Source organism: Pseudopodoces humilis, chromosome 3 (assembly GCF_049639895.1).
Source record: "Pseudopodoces humilis isolate 2021_Gansu_Grassland_sample_001 chromosome 3, ASM4963989v1, whole genome shotgun sequence".
Classification (NCBI taxonomy): Eukaryota; Metazoa; Chordata; class Aves; order Passeriformes; family Paridae; genus Pseudopodoces; species Pseudopodoces humilis.
The window spans coordinates 99,047,141-99,072,899 of NC_142202.1; the positions used below are offsets into that span (position 1 = coordinate 99,047,141).

Sequence of the window (25,759 nt, forward strand, 5' to 3'; positions counted from 1 at the left end):
ACACACCTGTCACCTGGGTGCAGACCATCCCCTCAAGTATTTTCAATGTGCAAGAGATAAGAGCAATTTGTGCCTTCAAGCATCTCTCCATCACCATCCAGTGTGCCCAGTCCTCACTGCAGAGCCTTAGAAAGACAAGGTAGAAAGGAAGAGCAATGCAAGGACAGCTGGAGTAAAGTGGAGCAGTAGAGTAACCAGAACATTAGAAACACATTCGTAGGGATGGAAGTTTCACAGCAAAGTGGCTTTGAACTTAGCTGCTAAATAATTCAAGTGGGCCCAGCAAAAGCTGTAATTTTGTTTCCCACTGGGCATTACTGAAACTGTCCCGGGGGTATAAAAGTTGAGGGGAAGGACAAAATGGGATATCAAAAATTTGGTCAGTTAAGTTGGCTCTAGCTGCAATTCCACTGTACACAAACTTCTTTGGTGATGCTCTGGTACTCCTTGAGAAGTTCCTCTTGTTCCTCCCACTGATGAGACTGTCAACCATCTCTCAAACCACAAACCTCAACAGCAATAAGCTGGCATGAGTTTCCACTTGACACAATGCTTACTGAGCACTTAGATTTATGTGAAGCATTTTGGCATAGCTACATATTAACAAATACCTTTACTTTGAAGTGACCAAATAAAAATGTATTTTATGTGGGTGCTTAGTCTATGTTTGTATAAAACCCTACTGAAGACCTGGTATATGAAAACTGAAAATTGTATTCTCAAGGGCCAGTATTTAAACTGATTAATTCTAACATTAAAGGTGAATTAAGTAATGAATGAAGTTCACCAACTACTGGAAACTTTTAAACCATACAGCAATATCTTGTTCAAACCATTCAGTCTAATCAAATTAGCTCTACAAATGAAGTTTAAGTCACCCATACATTGAAACCAATGAAATTATGCTAACAGAACAAAGGCAGCTTTTTGTGTCAGCCTGGATTTTTCAGAAGGGATGAGAGTGGGAAAACCTTGGCTCTGCCATTTTATAATAGCCCAAATATTCTGTTACCTCCTGGTTCACGTTGGCATAATTAGTTCTAGGAATAGAAACTCAAGTATTTTATAAACTTCACTGGGCTGATTCATGCATCCTGTACTACCGAGGGTTCAGTGTCTCTTAACACATCCACAAAATCTCTTTGGAAGCCTTAAGTTATGTGAAGAATGCTATAATGTACAGTGTTGTTACTACTGTTACTGCTGAAACCAAACTATCACTACTCCCTGGCTGTCACACAACAGATTTCCCTAGGGAATGCAATTTAAGTAATTCATAGCACAGAAACAAACATCTCCCTCTCATTTTCCTCCTTTTTACAGGACTGTAATTACCCTCTTTTATTGTTTCCAACAGACTTAAAACAGATTGGAAATACCCAGCATCTGCTCACCAACATCAGCAGCCATATGTGATTTGAAGCCAAGGCCAAAAAAAGCCCCATTCTTCTTCCTCCAAACAGGTTTTACAAACTGTCCTTTTGCTCCCAAAGTAGAGGGATTTTACAAGGACAATGACCACAACAGGAATGAGAATTTAACTAAGCAAAGAGGTAGGACAACAAAGAATATAATTTATAATAAAAAAGCTTATGAGCCACTTCTAATGGCATTTACAGAATCTCTGCTTAGGAATTCTTATCGATATCAATACACAGATCCTACACTACAGACAAACTGCCTTTAAACTAGTATACAAGTTTTAAAATACTTGATGTCATAGTTTCAGGCTACAGTTTATTATCAGGTGTACTCATGACCATGTGGCAAAAGACAAAGCATTCCTCTAGGAAACTGGAGTCTTTGCAGTGTAGCGGAAAATATCATGGCAGTAATCCAAAGCTGGTACTAACATTTCACCCTCCCACTCTGGCATTTTACACAGCTGAAAGCTGGCCAAGCTGTAATTGCTGGAGCTTTCAGCAGCCGTGTCATCTAGCCACACTCACACAAGAGGGCAGTTAGTTCTTGTTACACAAGTCTGGGATTTCAGCTGTACAATGGGAATCTAAAGTCTGTACTCTTCCAGTAAAGTCTGCCCTTTCCCTACATATGATGATTTATTTCCCAAGTTTACCTGGGAGGGAAAGACTCAGCAAAGTAATTTAGGGAATTAAAATCCATCCCTTTTATTTGTGGTATCATCCCATTCCCCATCACATTTCATTCCCTCTCTCCTCTGAAACAATGCAAATATTTCGCTGAATTTTGGAAGTAATGAAGAAGAGAGATGCTACTGTATTCATTATTATTAAAATTTAAAAGCTGATGCTGCAGTTTCAAGCCTTTTTTGCATGCAAAACGTAGATGCAATCAACAAAACATAGCTAGAATTTGCCCAGCTTGATAAACACCAGAAAGCACATTTAATAAATTAAGCTATAATCTAGCTAGAAGGCCCAGCTGCTGTTCCTGTAAGGAAAACTGACAACTCTCTCAAGGTACAAAAGAAAGGAAACAAGAGAACAGTGTTAGCTGACAAATGTAGCGCAAGCTAAGACAGCAGCCAGAAGACAGCAAAGAAAGCAAACCCTTAAATAAATGAGCAGATAAAGCTGACTGCTACGTGTCAGTACCCAAACAGCTTTACTTAAGAATGGCAGCACTTAGGAGCTAAAACCTTTATGAAACAAATAAAGGATCGGTAAGAAATGTGTGGGTGAGAGGAAATTACAAAACCAAAACACTGATTAAGAAGCATGAATTTATGTAGGGTCCTGCCACACAATACTTTGACAGGAATTCAAAATGATTGCATGAAGAAAATGGAATTGATACCAGTTTTTTTAGAGTAATGCATGTCAGTTGAAGCACAGAATCTGAACACCGTGCACACTCAAATAATAGATAAAAACATGGAAGGTGGAAGGTATACCACCAGAAGTTTTCAAGGACCACTAATAAATATCCTTTTTTGTAATGTGATTTCTTGTCCAGCCACAACACTAACAAGAGTTAAATATTTTCAAAAACCCACCAACACGGGAAAGTAAGAGGCAGAGATTTAGGAAAAAAAACTCTTAAGGGGTCTAGGGGGAAAAGAAAAAAGCAGAGCAACATATTGTTACAAAAAGCTCCAAAAATGAGGGAAAACATTAGATACACTAAATGTATCTAAGAACAAGATGTAGCAGCACACAAGCTAACATTCTAGAGCACAACAAATTCCTCTGCATTACTGAATATATAGCTGGAACATTGTAATGAAATCTATCAAGAAAAGCACAACAAAAAGAAATACAGCAGAGAATTCCAATAGATTACAAAAAAATTGCATCATTTAGATGAGAATATCTCTAAGCCATGAAAGAGTATCAAGAAATTTGCTATCTTTTCTCAGTTCATTGCTAAGGTGAATCCATTTGCTCTAGCAGATTTAATGATTAAGAAGTCCACATGTCAGAACAACTATAAGAAGTTATCCAGGGTATTTTTTTTAAAACAAGTTATTTTAAAAGCAGACTTTTAAGAAGTATGCAATAAATTTGAGAAAGACATTTCCAGCACCAGATACTTACTTTTTTAAGTTCAGCCCTTAAGTTATTATATGGAATTGTTACAAGTCAACAGTGGGTGGTTTATAAAATGTAATTTTATTTAATGTTACTTTGCTGTTACAGAGGGCATAACATTTTCACAAGGCTTTTTTGGGACTACAATCAATGATTAGCAACACACAATAGTGGTCCAAACTCTCTAACAATCACTGGACAAACTTGACACCTTCTCACATGTGCACAAACCTGCATGGAAAAGTACTAGATTTTATACTTGGACATGTGAACTTCAATTGATTTTCCCATTCCAGTGTATTAAGAAATGACATGCACTTCAGTCTGCCAAAAAGCACTGCCTGTACTCCAGCAGTAACATGCTGCTTCTAATACATAGTAAAGTGAATACCAGAACTACAAAGGCAGGAGTGTAAGTGAACTTTTATTGGGAAGGGATATCAACTTAAACAGCAGCAACTGAAGATTAAGTGAAGCCCCTGTTTTTGAACACACAAGCTTCTGTATTACATGATACGGGAAGCAACTCAATTTGTGGTTTTCCAAACTTTAAATGCTCAACTTGATCTGGCCCAGAACTTCCATATTCCTACTGAAACGAATACACAGTAGCATGTGAAAGTCAATTACGGAAAGGAAACCCTGCAGAATAAGAAGGGAATGTGGAGAATTAAATGCTATGTGGAACGCTCTTTAGTTGCAATTAACTACATTTTCATATCTTACTGTAATACAAAACACAGTCAACTGGCAGGAACTGGTTCAGATTTGTTTTTAAATACCAGGTACACTTTAGTCCGCTACATAAGTGTTTGGAAGTTACTTATGTTTATATGAAATGAAGCTATTAATACTTTTCTACAGCAGTAACCGCACACCAGGAAGGCCAGGACAAACACAAATCAAGGAATGGAGTTTTCCCAAAGCTGCAGTGTGAAAAGACTATAAATTGATTTCCATACACATGGATGGGTTTTCTTTGCTATAGGAAATCCAAGTGGAGCTATAAGGAATGGAGACGTGTAAAAAGGTTTCTTGAGAAGGAAAGGGAGAATGACGCCCCACGTGCAGTTTAGTTTTCTGCACCTTCTGCAGCATCACATTCTTCTCCTGCACTGTCTGATGTCCATAACTAGAAAGAAAATAAAAAGCGTCAGCTTTCAGAAGTGCAGCTTGAATTCCAAAAAGGGACAACTACTAACCGTAAGGAAATGATAGTGAATTAGACTTAAGGATACCCACGAAGTACCAGTTCACTGGCACTGCACAACCCTGGCTTCCAGTACTTGCTGGGAGAGAGGTAACTGGACAGAGCACACCATGCACAGGGCACAATGAGCTTTTATCCCCTCAGGCAGAACAGACATGTTCTCAATAACTCCATGTGCTTAACAATGAGCTGTGCCATCGATCCCAGGCCATTCAACAGCAGCTCCACAGGCAACTTCCATTTCAAATGCAGCACGCTGAACACTGCAAGTGTGGATTGTCACTTTGGTTGTCGAAGCTAAGCACTTCACTTTGCTAACAACAGACACTTCTACTGAAGGACTATCACAGAATAATAAATGTTGTTGTAAGTTTAAATACAGTAATTATTCAGAGGATATTCTCTGAAAAACTGCCATAATTACATATTTTAATACAACTTAATTGTTCCATAAGGCACTTTTCTTAAATCGTTTATCTCAAACAAACTGATTTTATTCTTAGTACACTGAAATTTCTGAGTTTTTGAATGAAAATCAGGACAACAAATAAAGCAAGCTGCCCTGGATGTACACCAGGAGAAACTCTGTTTTTAGGTAGTCATCAAAAAAGTTTGAGTAAGATTCACTGACAGATCACAGATGACTGTTTTAATTCCTTGTCTACCTTTCCATTAGGTTGGGCTGAATGCCCCTTCTCCCCTCTACCGTAAGACCATCATACCAGGAAGAATGTGAGCTAGCCAGGCTGCTATTCCAGATTACACAGCATGAAGTTGGACATCAACTTACACAACATTCAAACTGAGTTATGAAAAGGTACCATAACTAAACAGCCCAAGTCAGTGCTGTGCTTTGTGCTAGAACAAAATAAGCTTTTTTTCCATCACAAATTCAGTCTAAGCAAACACGTGGAGAACAGAATCAGATAATACTTGAAAAAGCAACTTACTGTTAGGTTGTCTCTAAGCAACTGCATGATGAGAGTACTGTCTTTGTATGAGTCTTCGTTCAGTGTATCAAGTTCTGCAATCGCCTCATCAAACGCCTGGAATAATTAAACCATCTTTAGCCTATTAACTGATTTAAGCAAGCAGAAACTAAACCTATCAGAAAAGGTAGCTTAAAAAAAAAAAAAAGCAACATCAGAAGTTAATGACCTGCTCTATTTGAAACAAAACCATACTAAAGACATCATAAAAGCTTGCCATGCTGCTGAAAATTTAAGTCACAGTGTAAATACAGCCTGCTTCTACCCCTTCAATCTGCTAACAATATGACTTAGGAAACCAGACACTTTCAACAAGATCATTTCCTTCAAAAACTCTAGGAAGCCATAATTCATACAGTTTTAAGCACAAACTCTCTTCTACTTTCCCTGCAGGCATACTGGGGAAAAAAAAAAAAAAATACTTACTGTCTTTGCCAGTGTGCAGGCAAGCTCAGGATTGTTGAGAATCTCATAATAAAATACAGAGAAGTTAAGAGCTAGACCCAAGCGAATTGGATGTGTTGGCTGCATCTCCTTCTTGCTGATATCAAATGCCTCCTGATAAGCTCCCTGTGAGTTTTCTATTGTTTCTGTAAAAGAATGACAAAGTGATTTTAGGTTTGTTTCATTTTTTAAAAAGGTATTTCTACCTAAACCACTCCATTAGTAGGAGACTGAACAGCTGTATGTAAACCTGTTCTTAGGAAAACATTGCACCTACTTTAATCAAAGTAATGATTGTACGCCCATCTTAAGTACACTAACACAACACAGGGAGCAAACTGTTTTGCCACACTGACAAAACACAGGGAGAAAACTAAGCTACTACAGAGCAAAGGTATTCAAGAGAAGATAAACACACAGAACCTGGTACACACAAGCATCCAAGACTACTGTATTGCTTCAGTGGCCTTTGATACTTTAGGTGGGGGGAGAAAAAAATAATTTGTGCATTACTTCTTCTACAGAACTCCTACTTCATTCCTTGCACAGGATGGACATGTTCATGCAAGTTATGTATGCAGAGTAAAAAAGGCCCAATTTCTTGAGGCAGCCTGGAAGGCATGTATGACATGTTCTGGAAAAACTGAAGGTTTGTCTCCAAAACTCCGTGTAGACAGGCCAAGATAAAAAAGCCCCAGTGTTGTGCCCAAAATAATTGGGACAAACACCACAGAGAAAAGAGGTTACCAGGTCAGAGAACTTCAGGAGTGCTACCTATAGTCTATTCCAGATTCACTTCTGATAGATAGCAAATGGACCAAGAGCTGCCCTAAACATGCTGCAGAATGGAAGGAGACTGCAGGGGAAAAAAAGTCACTGTCAGAGCTCAAAATACAGCTCTGTGAAGGAGCTAGCTAGTGCTAGCACTGCTCTAGCAAATGCTGGTAAAAACTTGGTACGTAAAATTTAGTAAGTATTGAAAAGAGTCAAGACAGATTTGGATATTTCAGTATTACACAGTAATGAGTGCTAAAGGACTACCCATTTGTTGAGAACAGGTGAAAGAAGGTAAAAAGCTAGCAAATCCAGGAGATAACTACTTATTGTAGTAAGCACATAAAATATATTTGAAGCTGAGAAAAACAGATGATTAGAGGTGGAATACCAGAAAAGCTTAAAGTCTTGAAGTTTGTAAGAAGTTATGCAGAAAAGTCTGCATGGTGATAAACATCAGCTGTAACTTCAGAGCTAAACTCCAGCAGGATCTGCTAACAACGTTATATTCAATCAATCCCTCTTGCACTGTATCCCCTATCAGCATGTGTGCCATTTAACTGCAGTCATTTTAGCCAAGAGGAGCTGGTATTTCTGTGCTTGGATAAGCCCAGATTTGTAGCTGTTGCTCAAGACAAAGTATAAATCAGATGATCTTTGTGAAAGCCAAAGGCAAGTTTTCTCTACTACCCTTGGACTTGCTGTTGCTACTTGAAGCAGATAAAGGGTTAAGAATTCCTGAATGCAACACATTAATGCAAAGACTTTTACTCCATTCTGTGTCTTCATCTTTCAGCTTGAATGCTCTGACAATAGAGGGAGACTAATGAAGCCTTTACTGAAGCGACAACCAGCCCTGTCCTCCCATTGTGCACTGCAATCGGTTTCAGGAGGCCAACACTGCCAGATCCTGCCAGGCCCAACCCCAGAGAACAGCGACTGCAGCATCCACATGCTCCAGCAGTCCCTCTCCTTTGTGTCACAGCATTACTGCACAACTAACTTTAGTTTGTTATGTAGAAATAGTTCATTAGCTTATGCCATACCAAGAGCTTTTAACATCACAACACTATCTGGACACCTTGCAAGACAGTTTTAATAATTAATTCAATACATCTCCTCATTACAGTTAAAATCTTCCCCAGAAGAGGTTTCTGAGGTACTCACAACTACTTATGCACCTGTTCTAACTCCTAGGAAAGGTCTACAGTCTCAGGATGCCCAGTATCAAGTGGCAGTTTCAGGTCTTTCCTGCTGAATCCAAAGGGGCAAACTAGAAGTTCAGGAACAGTATTATTCCTATTAAAATCAATCATTTTAGAGTAAAGCTCACGCTTTTTGGCTAGACTATCAACCTAGTAATTTTGTGTCTTCTTTATAAATGCAGTGACTACAGTGAAGTCTGCTTCACAGTGAAATGGTTAAATTTTTAGATCAACAGGACTTTACCATGGAGTACAAAATGTTACAGATATTTGTTTACTCTCCCTAACCAACTTCATTTTAGTAAGAATTACAAACTAAGCAACATTAAATATATGCTATACCTTCACTTACGCTATTTTTCCGGAAGATTTGAATAAGCATTATGGGGCATTTATTCAGGAATTTAGGGTAGATGACAGGAACACCAGCTAAAATTCCCTGGCATACTTAAGGTCTAGTCAGAGTTTTGCTCTCAGTCTGTATGAAAACAGGAGATTTCTGACTGAAACACAGTTAACTCATGTGAATTTGCAGTCTGTGTATTTCATTTCCTGGTCCCTCACCCATGGACCGGAGCTGTGAAAGACCCAAGGTACTTACGTTTTCTGTCATCACCACAGGCAACCTCAGCAAGGTATCGGAAGTAGTCTCCCTTCATCTTCAGGTAGAATACCTTGCTCTCTGGATTAGTTGCATTAGCTATTAAATATTTGTCCAAGAGCTCCTGAAACAACAAAAAAACACACATTGACATATTGCAAACACCACCACAACAAAGTTCAACCTAATTCTCTCCTAGAAGTTTGGATGGACTCAAATGTTTGCTACAAGGCTAAACAGAGTTTTAGGGAGTTTAAGATAGATGCACACTTATTTCAACAAACTGAGCATAGGTACAAAACCAGAGACTACATTAAGATGAACAGACAACTGGCCAGTCAGACTGCAAGTAACAAGGAAAGGTTTACTGGTGTACAGTTTCAGGACCAAGTTCAGTTTCAAGATATGCACTTCTCATTTCAAGAACATTGCAAATGAGTAAGCTTTTACTTGAAAAGCAAAACACGACACAGAAAATTTCAAAGCTACATTTTTTTGCAACAATTGTGTTTCTTGGATTTGTGACAAAGAAATCTCCAGCTCTTGACTCCTACCACAGGGAGTCAAGGATTCAAACCCATCCAGTCAACAGCCAACCTCATCACACTGCACCAGCTCTTCACAAGGCTCTGAAGGAACACCTGGCTCCAGCACAATAGGGAGGCATCCTTCCTATCTGCCCTGCCATTCCCAGAACGGAATGGTGTGCTCTCCAGCACACCCTATGCTGCTGCAAACATCACTCCCCTTGTTCACAGCTCCCGTATCTGATAACCAGAAGGACAAAGAAAGGTCTGCAAGCCTCCAGCAAGAGAAGGTAAGTCTCTCTCCAAGGCTGCAAGTCATCCTAAGATAGGGGTGAAGAAAGGAGAAAAGAGGTACAGGACTTTCCCTTAGAGAATAGGGTAGCTCAGAGAACTGACAAGCAGCAGAGAAGCTTCTGGCTGACCTTGTCTGTGAACTCAAGAGATTTTACCCAACTCATTACTACAACCATTCATGCTCTCCAGAGTTGACAAAAGACACAAATGAGTTCCCATACAACTCAAGGAAACCCTGCAATACTCAGAGAAACTTCACAGTAGGAATGTAAGAGATAAAGATCTGCATTTACTTATTTGGAAAGTAAACAGGTCATAAAAGGAGCAGAAAGTCTCCACAAAGCTGGCAGCTGGCTAGTTAAGATTTTTGTTACAGGAACATGTATCCAAATTCATGAAGCAGCTACAAAGAAAATATTCAAGGAACTGTTAGCTTTCTGCACAAAAATCCTTAGCACTTTAACTGGCTACTAGAGCACTATAATCAAAACAAGCTAATTTTAGACACAAACCTACTCCCTATGCACACCACCATGCCATTATTAATTTCTTTAATGATCAATGGAAGCAGAGCAGTCGAGTTCAAAGCATTTACTTATTCCAAGTCCATTTGAGATTTTGGCAACCCTTTTAAACTGACACTTGTAGCAGGGTATTTCCCACAGGGTTAAAAAAGCATTTTTGCATCCAAACTGTATGTGTCCCATAGAATAGCACTGCAGTGTCCAGACAAGCTCCCTCAGAGATCCCACACCAAGGCAGTAAGGAAAGTATAGTCATACCTGCCCTTGATATCACCCTAGAGAAAACAGCAGGAAGATAAGATGATACCAAGCCTGACATACCCTTGCACCTACCAAATCAGAAACAGACATTTTTAGGAGTTTCTGTAAGGCTATAAAACCACTGCCAAAGCCTAGACACTGGCTACTTGGCAAAGGCGTAAATGAGGAATCTGTCTAACAGTTTAACACAGTCAAGTATGCAGGGGCTTGAGCAAACATAGAACAGTACAGCTCACTGGTGTTATGGAAAAAGCAGCAAAACCTTAAGTCTGTTTCAAAACAAGAGTTAAAAGGTAGTAGGCAGATGGGTAATACAACAGCATATTAATACTGTTACTGTGCATGAATCATTCCATATTAAGAGTGAGTTATTCCCACTCCACAGATTTCTGAAAAGAAAAAATCTTCACATTTTGGCTTGATGGGGAAGCTCGATGGAAAAGCAGTTCCTGCTGCTTTTCTCCTTGATAACATACATGTCAGCCATAAAATCGCAACACTACACAAACCAGTTTCAGAGTCTCAGTGACAACACGGTAACCTCAAGTCTAACATTTGAGTTTGATTTTACAAAAAACTGCCCAGAATGATGAATGTGACACATAATACACCTATAATTTAGAAAGGTTCCATAAATCCATAATGTTTGAATAGTAACTACCAGCCTCTAAAAGCCATCCTATGGCTGGGACTGCATTAAGTGGCAGAGATGTGATTTATCCATGTGCTCAGATTAACTGTGCCACAGTCTAAGGAGCACTGACTAGACAAGCAGTGAAGATACTATATGGCATTTTAAACCAGGTATTTCACAAAACTGTATCTTTGATTCATCTTTTAAATGCTGAAATAAAACTTTCAAGATGCTACAACTATGTCAACAAGGGAATAATCAGGCATTTTATTCCAAAACATAGAAATTTACTGCATGCTTAGCACACAAAAAGTATTACTCATTTTACTAAAAAATTCTGTCTTTGTAGGCAGCTCTAGCACTACAGCTGATCTGGCTTGGTTATGGCTGAAGAATACTTAACCCCTGGAATCTAGTGCACACTAGAGAATGTTTACAGGAAAGCTTTAGCGTAGCAAATTTAAGCCAAATCTGAAAGCTACATTCCCTAGAGCATCAGTGCCCACTTCTTCCCCCCAGATGGGGTAGGCCACACGCTTCTTCCAGGAATATGAAAGGATTTTGCTGTGCCAGCCCTACCACAAACAAGCAGCACTGTGGCCTGTGTGTCAGTGCATCTTTAAAATGCTGCCTTCATTATGTTGATCTGATAACAAGTGGCTCTGCCCAAACTTTTGAGAGACATAGAGAAAAAAGCGATGCTGAGAATGAGCTGCAGTTTTTCAGACAGCAAAAGTGGGTTATTTCTCAGGTGGAGAAGCTGAGTAGCCCAGCAGTTCCCACTCCCAGTCCATCTTGAGGGCCTCCTAATCCTTACACAACACAAGTAAGGAAGAGACCTGTGCCTTTTTCTTCAGCTAGGGTGGAACATCCTCATTCTGGACTTCATATATTCAGTTTCGGTTTTTTAATAGCCTTAAATGGAACAAGATCTTATTTATGAATCCCACAGATTAGAACAGAATCCGATTTGCTTTGAGTGAAGCAAATTATTTATTAGGCCAGATGTTAATCTTTCAAATTAATAATGTATTTGGTGTACTTCATGAGCCATTCATCTCAGGATATCATCATAATTTCTTGTAAGGCATCTTACTCTCCCTCTTACAGACAAAATGTTGGTGGGGTCGTGAGAGCAGACAGCACAGTAAGCCAAATTATTTACTTTACAGTGTTGTGAGTCAGTAATAGCCAGGAAAACTCACGATTTCCTGCATCTGTTCTCTCATCTTTCCCCACTTGGACCTTTTTATCTTTCCAGCAGACAGAAATTAGCCAGGAATCCTTATTTTAAACATCAGCTGATATTAAGTAAAGTTACTACAGGCAGGCAAAGCAATGAAACAGACCACAGAGAGTCTCAAAGTTGTGATTTTACCTAGGAAGAGACAAGCACTGGCAGAAGTATGATTCTGGGATGAAGTAAGGCAATACAGAAGACTGCCATCCATGCTCACATACAGTGAATGTGCCCATCTCTTTTATGTCTTAAAATACAGCTGCCACCATCATTTAAGAACTGCAGCTCTTCCCATCACCTTCTAAACCAAGCCTTGAAAAACCAGCAGTTATGTGCTTTACAACATATGCCTCAGAAACTGCATGAAAGCCACACGATGTTCGAGCCGCCGACCTGCCCTGACTGGGGGGTGACTCTCAGAACCAAGGAGAGTATGAAGATGCAGGAATCAGTCTATCCTCAGAGCAGACCCTTTGTGTCCCACTGCAGTTGCCTTACAATAGGTTTGCAGTGTGACAGTCTGTGGCTGGTAGCTGCTGCTTCCCCCACACTGACATATTATGCTCACTCAAGTGGCTTGCTGGTCCTCCTAGAGTGTGACAAGATTTCCCACTCCACTTCCTGCAAGTGATGCTCATCCATCTCTATTTCTACCTTCACATCGTGCTAACACTCTTCTCATCCCAACAGCATCATATTCTCATGTATAATATTATTTTCCCCTCCTACAGAAGGATGGTTTATTTATTATAGAGATGCCAGCAACAAAGGGCTAATGCTCCTTGGAATAGGTCTGCAGCTGCCTGAAGAAGCCATAGGGAGCAGGCTGGGAACCTGGCAGCTAGATACTTCTTCCCCTTGAAAGCTGAGTATTTTTTTCTTTCTCTCTCCATTGGCAAACATATTCCTCTACAAGCCAAATGAAAGTTACATTTCAATTGCCTTTTTGGCAATTCTACTTTTGTTCTTTCCCAACTACTTAAGTATCCTCTCAGTCCCTTTCCCCCTCTGTTTAAGTAGGTTCAAGGGTTGAACACATGGTACTGACCACAGCACTTAACCTGGGCCCGAAATACTAAGTCAATGTATTTGTTCTCACCACTTCCCCATTTTTTTCAGCTTTATGAAAACCAAGCCCTGAAGGAACGTCAGCCATAACTTTACTTGAAGGTATGGCTGACACAAAGCAGCTCCCTGAAGACACAGCTCCTTAATAATTATTTGTGGTGTGTGCATCCAGCCAAACTCTCTTTAAAATACACTGGCACATCTCCCCTGCAATTCATGTTCCAGTCCCACTCCACATATGCTTTCTGTTACCTCTTTTCAGGGCAACACCTCCTTGAAAAAGCTGACATCAAAACAAAGTCCCACCACTCTCTCCCCATCTGAGCCTATTTTAAAAGGCAAGACTGACTGAGACATTAAGTACAACCATAGTGTACACTAAATACTTTCTATACAGTTTAACTACAGAGTAGGTTCAAGTGGCAGAAAAATACCACTGCAATCTGATCTGTTCAGAGCTGTTCTCTCTTTCCACATATCCAGCTATAAAAAAAATCTCAACAGAAAAGATGAATTTGGAAAAAAAAAATCTTGAATACCAAACTTTTAGCTTCCTTCAGCAGTTGTACCATTTAGAACTGGACTTCAGTTAGAGTAGCAAATACATGACTGTAAGTCTCATATATTCCAATACCACTAGCTAGTGGATATATTCTTCAAAATTAACCATTCAATACCAGAGGAGGAACATGAACCAGGTCAGCTCCAGAGATTATCCACTCATCACAACTAGGTTGAGGCCAATTTTCAAAGCACGCTAAGAACAGCATGTGCCTAGGTACCAACAGAAGTTCTCGATGTGGGAAACTCAAGCAACCCAAAACATTTACAATGTCACCATTGCTCAGATGTCAACACCTATGACATGTTTGGGTCAATCACCAGCACCAAGTTATTTAATGTTATGCTATTAAAAGACTGATCTACATTGTCATTTGCATTTCTCACTGAGTACAGTTTATAATTAATTTTGCTCCACTAGAAGGAAAAAAGCCAATGTAAAAGCAACCATCAGAAACAGCAATGCTCTCCAAAAGTTTGTCCCGTAAGTTAAGCTGTTGCATGGTATTTAGCAAGGAGGAGTGTGTTGATGTTCTAAATGGCTAGCACAGGATTTTCTGAAAGAAGTCTATGTTGGATAAAGTTTGATTTTTCAAGTCACACTTTCAGCAATACCCTTGAGCCTTAAGCCCATATATCTTACTTCAAGTTGTTTAAAATACCTTATTTCAGCACCATCTCCATCTTCTAAGAATGTAATTTTAAATGCTGCTTTCAAACGTGAATATCCTAACGGTTTGTGTGAACTAACTGGTATCTGCAGGGTTTAGTAATTTTAAACGGTGTCCTTCACCTGGCTTGAACTCGTATGACACAAAAAGCTAGAAAAAAACAAAATCCTACAGTAGTAATTTTTTTGACAGAAGAGTGAACTAATGAATATCAGTGCTTATAATATTTAAAAACTATATTCCTCCTCATCACATAATGGAAAAAGTTCAATTATATGGAAAAAAAGAAAGAAAAAGAAAAAAGAAACCAAGTTGAACTTCTGCTCAGCAGATCTTAGCTGTCCAAGTGTTCTCAGACCTGCCAGCACAGGAGGTGCTATCATTCCACAGAGTACCAATTTTTCACACGTTTTACAGGAACTAGACTGAGTTTTATTTTTGTTTCCTAGATGTTTCTTTGTTTTCTGAACTGACACTGAATGTTCTCTATTTTAGCTTTTTATTAAGGAGCACTGAAGCTCACTAGAAAAGATGTTACCTGGGTAACAGCAAGTAACTACTTAATGTTGTACCACACACTAACTGGCCAAACCCCAGAGAACCAAAAAATCACATGCAAGTGAAGAAGCTGTTTCAAAGTAAACCTATTTTGAGACAAGGTTCCTCAAAACTAATGCACAAGCACAGAGTGCATATCAACACTTCTCTTAGTTAACTCACCATCCCAAAACATGGATTCAACATCAGTTCCATCTAGATGAGCAGCTTGCATCTCATAGGAACACCATGGTGTGTCAGGCTACATAAATTCAGCCAGGGCTGCAGTATGCAAAATATTTGGAAAAATTATTCAGTCTCATGTATTTTTGATGGTCCAACCAGACCCAATATGAGAAAAGAAGACCTAGAAGCAGCATAGAGAGAAATGGTTTCCACCCTAACTGCAATCAAAAAGCTAAGCTAAAGTTGGTGAGACAGCCCAGACCAACGTAATCACCTAACATAACTTAAATGTGAAACTTAAAACACATCAAATGTTCCAAAGTCTCTGACAGCACAGATGATTGGTGTGGGCTCAGATCTTCCAATAAGGCTTTTACTCACAAATGATTGCCTGTTTTAATCATCTAGCAGAGTGGTATTAAGACTTCTTGACTATTTCAAGTATAATCAGTCATTCCAAAGTCCACAGTATGACTCACTGAAACCTAGGTGTTTTTAACGTTCAGCAGTCGTTTTCTTGACAGGAAAGGGAGAGTCCCCTGCTGCAACAGTACAATCACTTTACTTTCAACAGCGTAATTCAGCGGAACTAAGTTCTTCATCCTTCAGGATTCAAGTTCTATGCATCAACTCCTTTTGAGAGAACGTCAAGTGATTTTTGTACAGACCACTCCATAGTAACAGTTTCAGTTTATGTATTGAGGAAAATATGTGTGCACCTTTCCAGTAATGGCATGGCCTAAAGATGACCTGACAAAGCACTATTGAAAGCGGAGACAAATGTATCTGACATGAAAACAGAGAAGGTGACCTAATTAATCTTTTCCATTTGGTTCCATGTCTTTGTCTATACAGTTTTAAAAACTGGCAGCCAATATTTAGGATTGGCCCTGAATGAAGTATCTGGAATCCCACTTAACAAATTCACTGGAAGCCTGAGCTGCAGTATATCTGCCCACACTATTCCCACCTGAGGCTGAGATTAGTTTCATCTAGAATTTACACTCACTGCTTATACTTCTCCTTAAGTTAGAAAGTTCTGTGGTCCCCAGAGAACTATGTAAGCTAGGAACTAGATGTGTATGGAAACGCAGGTTCTCCTTTCCATAGATGTTCAGACAAAATGAACAATCCAGTGAAAGTCAGAATTATTTAAGATTTTATGGAAGAGCCTAAAGTTTTCCAGTTTCCCCTCATCAAATGTAGAAGTGAGTATTAAAAAAAAAAAAAGTAATTATTCTTTTCTAAAATTATAAATTTTTGATTAATTAATGGCTATACAACAGAGCCAAAAGCTTTCAGGAAAAATTCCTTGGTATCTGACATATTTATCTCAAATTGATTCTAACATTCTTCCATGACTGTGTTTTACATATTCTGAATTCTTAAAAATACTTCCAAGTGCTCTTCTCCTCTTAGCAAACATACATTTTAGACATCACATCCTTCTCTTCAGAATCCTGGCCATCTAAAAGTTTCCTTCAGCATCCATTCGTGACATTGCATAATATGACAGAATCACACAAAGAAGTCTAAATTTTCATTTAAAAATACTTCTATGCTCTGCAGCTACAGAAGCCCAAAGGTAAGATTAAATGACTAACTGATGTATATCTAGACTAACAGCGCTCAAGAGGAACAACAGCACACAGGAGTTATGTGGTCTTAAGGTACATTGTCCTTATGCAAAGAACTCACTTGGACTTGCTTCAGTTCTTGTCTGTCTTTGGGAGCCCTTGATCAGAGGCTTGGGATCACTGAAATTCCAAATGGTTAACACAACAGATGCACTTTCTTCCCATTGCATAGTGTAGCTTGGAAGAGCCTTTTGCATTATCCAACTTCATCTTGAAGGAAACCCAACAATATATGATTTCACTAAGTCTATTAGGAGTGTGCCAGTAATTTGTTGCTATCTAAATGAGACAACACGCAACAATGAAGTCTAATCTTAGGTTAGAAAAACTGAAGTCAACATTTCAGATAACCATTTCAGATGTTACAACTTCTCACAGAAAGTGAGCTGTTACTTTTTGCCAAGACCCTGCTACCTACTTTTATTAAAAACAATTTCTGCTTGCAAGAATTTTGAAAAATGTATTTAACTTCAGAACAAAACTTCCTGAAGAAGTTTCATCCAGAAACGATGTGGCTGACAGTCAGGTTAGAGTGTATATAGTGTATTTAGAAAAGTTATTATTAAAGCAATTTCAAATTCTTCTGTTTTCAGACCTGAACACTACTCCTGTATCAGGCTACTTCAGTGAATGTATCATAAAAATTAAAGGAGAGAATAAAGAGTAACAGAGCAAGTAATAAACCTTCATCAATATTAGAAACTGGTAAATCAAACCCTTGGTTACTTTAACAAATTTAGAGAAAGGTACAAGCAAAATCATAGCTAATTCAGGACTTACAGTTCTTAGATCTTGACATCTGATGTTCTGATGGGTGCACAGACCACAAGATGTGAAACCCAGCACTCAAATAATTTTGAAGCCTCTCCCAAGTGCCTAGTTCACACAAACCAGGCACTGTTATATATTCAGACATACAAACGGATTAGGAAATGACAAGCTTATCATTAATCAGCAGTATGCTGAAGTGTTCTGATATTGGTTCCAGCTTCCTGGGATGCAGAAAGTATGGGGAGAAACTTGCAGTCACCCCTCCAACAAACTTGGTGGAGCTATACCAAGTTCCACAAATGCAGTGCTCAAGAATAGTTACTTACCGTACCTGTTTGTGATAAAACTGGCTTCAAGTTTACTGGCAGTAAGAAAGCACAACCACAAATAACATTGAGGGGCACCTTGCCCCTCATTCTTAAAGGCCAACAGCAAAAAGCTAAATTTGAAAACATTGATTAATCAAGTGTGCACCTTCACCTACCAAACTTACAAAGCATATCCATGCACTTTTACCCGCCCTTCCCCTGCTGCTTTCCTCACTACCTTCCTCTGAAAATTGGGCATGCCCCATTAATGAAACCAGAATAACAAGCTGCAGTGCCTGTACAGAAATTGGTACAATCTACTCGTTTAGTACTGTGCTGAACAACCCTAATTTGTGCCACGATAAAGAAATCAAGTGTAATAACCTTCAAACTCAAGTGTGTTCTTCTCTCATCAAGCTCTCTCTCTCACATGCAGTCTTCTGTGTTTTACTTCAAAAAGGCACCTCTCACATTAGTATCCAAGGTAACAGAAATGCCTGTGAGATAACTGTCTAGCAGGTAAGCATGACAGTGATTTACAAAACCCGTTAAAAGCTTCATTGCATTAGCAGAACAGAATTTGTGCTTTTGTTGTCCAGTTTGACATAGTGAGCACACCCTACTTTCTCAAGGCCACCAAAGCAGTAAATGTCCTCCAAGAAATTTAATAATTTTAGACAGCATTCATCTGTAGGGGGAGGGGGCAGCAAGCAATGACTGCACAGGATGGAGGCTTCAGCTACCAACAGAATTCCTTGAACTATTTTTAGGTGGACTCTTTAACTGTTCGCAATCCATTAAAAAAAAACCTTGATGCACTCTAGGCTTTGTTTCTGCAAGAATTAGTCCTTTCTCAGAAATGATTAGGTTTTCTTTGCACAAGAGTGAGGGAGGATTCCAGCAGCAGATTCTACTGAAAGATGACAGAGAAAGTAAGAGAGAGTAAAACTATGAGTAAGTCAAGTTCAGATCTAAGTTTCAAGCATATTAAACTAAAAAAAAAATTAAAGCATTAAGTTCCAAAATTCTTACCACAAATGTGCTGATGGCTGCTAGAAGTTGTGCTAAAAACACAAAGGAAAAATCATCTCTCTTTACATTACTTTTCATAAAAAATATTCCAAACTATTAATTCAATCCACATTCACTCCACAATTCTGGACTTGCCAAGAAGTAACATTCCCAACTGACTTTCATGAAGTGCCTTTCCTTTTAGTCAAGTACTTAAGAATAAGAGTTGCTTCACCTTACAAAAGTTAACATTGAAACATTGTCCCAACCACTACTGGGATAACTAACTCAAGTCCAAATGTAATGCTAAGTGATTATCATGCCTGACCTTCAAAATAAAACTGCATCCTACACAGCTCCCTTTATGAAAAGACTGTAAGTAATACCCTTTTACTGGGTTTCACCCCTATACCACATATATTTCTGTACAAACTCTGTTCCCTGACAATAGGAACGCAAGAGACATAGCATTCAGAGAACATGAAACTTTGGTAAATTATTTACATAGTAGCATGAAGCTGATACCTACAGAATTCGGCAAATTTCTGCATGTGCAATAAAAAACCCCAAGATTTCACTTTTCTGTAGGCTAAAGGTAATGGTAAGGAAGAAACAGGGCTATGGTCAAAGTTATCCATCATCAGACATAGACATTTTAGCTGACATGAGGACTCTATCTGCTAATGCCAACTTCACTTTCAATGGAACTCTGAACTTGTGCTGTTGAAACAACTGCCCTAAACATTACCTTCTAGCATGAGGATTTTTCTTCTACTCATTTTAAGTGACTAACTTCAGAACTAGAGCTACAAAATTGATAATATTCAGAAGTGTACAGATTTTTACTGGTTTTTATTAGCTTTTATTGCTTCTCAATTACCTGAAGCAGCAGTAGGAACAACATTGTAACCTTGAGGGGAAAGAGGGAGGAAGGAAAGTGGAGCTGGCAAGAGCAACACACATGCTTCCAACAATTAACAGTGCGATCTCTCAGACAATTGAAGCATACTTTCAGCCTTAAGAAAGTAAAAATACAGACAATACACACCTTATAGCTCAAAACTATTTCACTGCAGGCACTGCCACAGGGTGGCAAAAAGAATCAACAGCACAAGTAATGTGACTGTTCATTTCTAGAAGTTCACAATGCCTTCACTCATTTCTAGAGAAATGAGCCAACATGGGCCTAACACAATACAATGTAAAAATGTTTACAGAGGACACTGTGAAAAAAGATGTTGGGAAACAACTGAAAAGCCTCAGGCATGTAACTTTTCTACACAAAATTTTAAAATAATATTAAAAAACCATTTTAACATTTCAGCTAGAGACATGAGAAGTAATCATCAAGACACATTTGTTTTGAAGCCCTAATGATTTTGCATCTTCATAAAGATTTAAACTGTGGGCAAATATTATCAAATCTCATCTCTGTAACTCCAAGAAGAGCTCCAATGCATCAGGACCTAGAAACTAAACACATGCAAACACACACAAAAACCCTCAAGCTGCAAGTGGAGAGAGCTTCCAGACAAGGGCTGCTGTCTTCCCTGCCTTTATATTGCTGCTCTCTAAAGAACAAAGAAGCCTGAATGCAACACAAGTTACAGCCATGCAAAAGGACCAAGGCTCTCAGAAAACCCACCAGTTTAATCTGCTTCCCCAGAAAGATTCCAATTCAAAAGTTAACTCTTCTAAAAACCTAATGTCACTGAACAGTGGAATGTGCATAAAATTAAGCAGATACTACACTGTATGTTCCATCTTCAAAGTTTCCCCACATCATTTCACTAATTACATGAAAGCTATTGATGCATCCACCCCTTCTACATTATCCTGTACCTGAAATTAGCCAAGAGAAAGTAACATGAACTTTGTGCTTAGAGTATATGAAACAACATAGTTCAACTTTATCTGAAAAAATTAAGTTGCCAACCTGTTTCTTTATTCAAGGAGAACAGAGTTTCAAGAACAGTTTTAACTATGAATCATAAGGAATGATTCAACATTAATTCTCTACATTACCAAAGAATTAGTCAATCAATACAGGGAGTTCAGCAAGACCTCCTAGTGTACCTTTCAAATAACACATTTGTGCATGCTGTTTGACAGCAGTATCATTTCTCCATTAAAGAGCTACTCTCATCTGAAAGATCAGTCATAAAATTAACAGTTAAAAAGCATTCAGATCATGCCTACTTGCAAGATAGGCAGTTAGAGAATGAGTTATATAATCAGTAAAAGCTTTATTTTTATGTATGTATCTATATACAGCTATCTCAATGAAATTTTGGATGTTTGTATTCTAGTGGTGATTGAACTGAAGTTCTTTATCAAACCATGCCCTGAAAGTGCCTTACTTAACTGGCTTGGGGCATTTTTTGCAGGAAAAAAATAATCAAGAGATTCCATATTACTGACATTTTAATAAAAAAATAGCAGTATTTTTAATGCAAGCACAAGTATATCTAAATAAAAAATTAGAAATATGCCATACCAGCAGTTAAAAAAAAACTTCTGAAAAAACTGTTAGTAGTATGACTAACAGCAGTCACACTCCACCCAACACACCCACCCTTGCTAAATCCAAATACTCCAGATGACAAGCAACCTTTCCATACTACTTGCCAGCAGTTGTTACAGTTTAGCTGCCTTCCTAGAATTAAAAAATCATCTGAGATTCAGCTGAAGAGATGTGAAAAAGCTACAAGCAGTTACCATAGTACTAGTACAAAAAAAAAAACTATCATTCAAAGGAGGAGCCAAAATCATTGTGTGGCTCAGCTTTAGGAAACCCATCCTTTGTAACGCCTACTTGTGGTGAATTCCAACCTCTCACATGCTGACTCATGGATCATAGGAGTGGTAGATGGAGGAGGAAAGGGAGGGAATCAGAACAGAACTGCACATGGCCCTCAAAGGAAGAATAAAAAAGGAAAGCTTGCAGTAGATAGCCAACATCTTCTCCCACCAAAGAAAGGCACATCTTTGCAGCAGGTCAGGACAGGACAGGAAAAGCATGCTCAGCTGCAGGTTTCGGTCTTCACTACTTCCTGCAGCCTTCCAGGCCCAAAGGGGAGAGTTGCCAACAGGCCATTGCTGAGAACAGAGAAAGACTAGAGTGCATTGAAAAATTCAGCTAGCATAGGAAGAGCTTGCTTTCCCCTACAGCAGAGGTCTGCCCTAGTACAGCTATCAGAATACCTGCTGGCAACCACCAGGACTGGAATAACTTCAGCAGAGACACTGTGTGAAGTGGTTCACTGCCTCTCCCTATGGAAACACAAGGTCCTTGTCAAAATTGTATAACCAGTATGAGATTTTATGTATCACCTTCTCCAAGGCACTTAGATTTGGTAAAAGGACAGAGGGAGATTAAGAAGTCTGAGGAGTGAGCTATGGAGGTCCCAAGAAGTTAGTTCTGAAGTGGGGCACTGAGTAGAGAAGAGAAAGAAGAGTGACACAAATGCTCTCACGTCATCACACAGGGTTCTTAGTGAAACTCTTGTCACAGGAAGTAGGAGTCCTACAGAAGTCCCATCATTTTCACAAAGGTGAAAGTTTCACAATTTCAATACACCTGTAACTGGAGAAACAATTTTGTTCTTGTGGAAGGCATGGGCTAACTCAACTGATTTGTAAAGCTAATAAATAGGAAAATTATTTTCAAAAAAAGGTAAGTCACTTCGATTTAGAAAGAAAGAAAAAACAAACCTAGGTGGCAGCATACAGGTAAGCATATAGGTATTTTCAGCACAATCCAAAGAAGTGTTCCCTTGTATGAGCCAGAACACTTAAATTAAGAAAAAAAATCAGATACTTCCAAACCAGTCACCTTTAAATTCACATCTCCTAAACCAATCTAGGATAAAATTACCTCAAAATTGTTTATTTCCTTACAGACTTGCTTCCTCCTGTTCTCACATTAGCAATACTAGACACAAAAACAAAAGGTAACTAAGAGGAGCAAATCAACCAGTGAAGATGATCTGCCACAGAATTCCTACTGCATTATACACATGCAGTTTCTTGCAGATACAATACATCCCTGGTCACGTAAAATAAGGTTCAGCAGCCTCCACACATCTCTTGAGCTCCCACTACAGTGCACTACAGTTTTCCTACCAACAGCATCTGGAATTCTGCTGCATCCACAGAAACGTACTTCTGGGTTTTGATGCATGCTTAGAGTGTCATTCTGGTCTTTACACCTTAGTTTTACATTGTTCCATAATTACTGCAAATTCATCTCAAACATGCCCTGAGAAGTCAGTTTGCATCTAACAAAGCCAATTTCTACATGTCTCTTTTCCACCTTCAAAACAGACAGACATCTAAGTCTGTAAAGTCAAATTTATGTTAAAACATTCCTCAAAATGTCTCTTCCAAGACCCCTTGAGAGTATTTTTCTTCATGAGGAAGTAAACAAAACACACACGGTTTCAATGCTTTTAGCAAGTTATTAGCTGCTCTGAATAACAGTGTTTCCACATTTCCAGCTTATTTTACAAATAGTTAAGCTTACTAACCACAGCAGAGGCTAAATTCCCTGTATCTCTGCAAGTACCTGGTGAAATACTGCATATGGATCACCCCTCCCAAAAATGTACCTCACAAAGTCTCAAAATTGAGTATCTCAAATACCTCTACACATATAGGGCAAATAGCATAGTGCGATTGATCCTCCTCAGCATGCTTACTCACGTAAGACTTATAGAAGTTGCTGTACTGACTTCACTTATCCAGCACAACACTGCACAAGCCAAGCTCCCAATGCTTCCCCCCAGTACAGCAGCACACTTAAATACTGCATTTCGTTACCTCAAACAAAATATAAGAAATAACAAAGTTCCCACTTACCAGCACCGTGGTGCAGATGGACCTGAGCTCAGACTCCACCTTCTCCCGATAGTCCTTGATAAGCTGCATCTTCTTGTCACTGGTGTCTGTCTTCTGCTCGATGCTGGAGATGACCCTCCAGGCCGAGCGTCGCCCCCCCACCACGTTCTTGTAGGCCACGGAGAGCAGGTTGCGCTCCTCGTTGGACAGCTCGGCACCTTGCTCCGTTACTGCCTTCATGCAGGTGGCCATGTCATCGTAGCGCTCGGCTTGCTCAGCCAGCTTGGCTTTCTGGATCAACTCGGTCTTATCCATGGTGGCTGGCACTGGCACAAGAGCAGTGTAGTAGCAGAAGCACAAGAAGCTGGAGATGTCACACTATCAACACGAGAATGCACCTCAAAACCTGACAGAAAGAAGATAGTAACCATGATGCCAGGATAAACACTACCGAACACGTTCCTCCGGCACCCACTGCAACCCAGCAAAAAACGAGAATTACTGTGAGCCCTGCCTTCCCTTCCCCATCTCCAGGTGTTTCTTCTGGAGAGACGGACTGCTCTTCTATGCAAGGCTACGGGGACTCGTCCCAAGGGTCCACCCCTCGGGAAACCACGACCTAGAAACCCAGCCGAACAAGTCTCACTCGGTCAGTGCTATCCAAGGGACGGCAGCCTGCCACCCAAGCAGTGGAAATACCTGTTTTTCCACCAGAAAAAAAGCCATCACCCCTTTTTCCCTTCGTACCCTACGTGAGCATATTAATACGCCCTCTAATAGGGACTCGTGGACCCTCTAATAGGAATCGTGGAATAACGATTCCTGGTTATCACCCAGCCTGGGGTCCTCGCCCAAATCCCTGCCTCCGTGTGCTTCCAGTCCTGCAGGCGAGCGCCGGAGGCAAGCGGGCATGAATGCCGGGACTGGCGGGAAAAAAATACATAATAAAAGCAGCAAGACGAACTCGGCCCCGGAGAACATGGCAGAGGTTAAACCCCTCCAGGACCCGCCTCTCTGGGGGCGAGCGAGGCCGGGGCCGCGAGGCCGGGGTGGGGGCCGTGGGCGCTTCTCCTCCCCGCGGCGGGGCGCGGCGGACCCGGACATCCCGTCTGGCCCGGCGCGGCCGGCCCTCGGCGCGGCGGGGGCCCCGTGCTGCCGGCGGGGAGCGCGGCGGCTCCCGATACACGGCAGCGGGTGCGGTCTCGGGCTCAGCGGTCGCGTCTCCTGGGACGGCAGGGGGTGCGGGGGCGGCCGGCGGAATCCCCGTGGAGACGGGGCGGGAAGAGGAAACGGCGGCGGGTGCGAAATGGCGGCGCTGGCTGCACCTCCCGCTCCCCGCGGCCGCCGAGCTCTCCACGCCGCGATCACAAAATGGAGGACGCAGCGGGAGGAGGCAGTGGTGCGGGGCCCATCCAGCCGCCGGCCGCGGCCCCGCGCTCACCTGGGTCCGCCGGGCTGTGGGGCCGGGCCGCACCCGGTCGGTGCCGCGCTTGGGGCTGTGGCGAAGAGAAAGAGCCGCTCCCGTCTCGGCCGAGCCAGCGTTGAAGGGCGTTGGCGCGCGCACCGACCCGCTGCGCGGCCCGCGCCCACGCGGCCAATCGCGGTCCGGCCTGGACCCCGAGCCCCGCCCCGCCGCGCACCGCCGGCCAATCGAAGACGAGCGCGCCGCCGCGGGGGCGAGCGCGGGCAGGGCGCGAGCTCGGCTGGGCCCGTGGGCTGCGGCTGGGGCCACGGGGTTTCCTCCAATGAGATCCAGGGTGGGGTGACGTCACTGTCGCCATGGTGACGCCGCTACAACCCCCCCCACACACACCCTCCGCCCCCTCCCTCGCCGCTCCCCCCCTTGCCCGCCCGGCACCCGGGACCGGGAAGGGGACCGGGCATGGGGGAGGCGGCGGGAGGCGGCAGTCTCTCTGTGGGAGAGTCCGGCCGAGGCGGTGCCCGTGCCGGAGGCG

At 40.9% G+C, this 25,759-nt stretch overlaps 1 protein-coding gene across 1 annotated transcript; it reads right to left on the reverse strand.

The window, feature by feature from the left end:
- Window positions 1-3,574: 3,574 nt before the first annotated feature.
- YWHAQ (tyrosine 3-monooxygenase/tryptophan 5-monooxygenase activation protein theta) lies at window positions 3,575-25,400 on the reverse strand. The gene is made up of 6 exons (XM_005521871.2): window positions 25,246-25,400; window positions 23,826-24,210; window positions 8,736-8,859; window positions 6,138-6,301; window positions 5,673-5,768; window positions 3,575-4,644 (listed from the first exon to the last, which is right to left on the reverse strand). The coding sequence occupies exons 2-6, from the start codon at window positions 24,117-24,119 to the stop codon at window positions 4,585-4,587; spliced, it is 738 nt and encodes a 245-aa protein (XP_005521928.1). The 5' UTR covers window positions 24,120-24,210; window positions 25,246-25,400; the 3' UTR covers window positions 3,575-4,584.
- Between the last annotated feature and the right edge of the window lie 359 nt (window positions 25,401-25,759).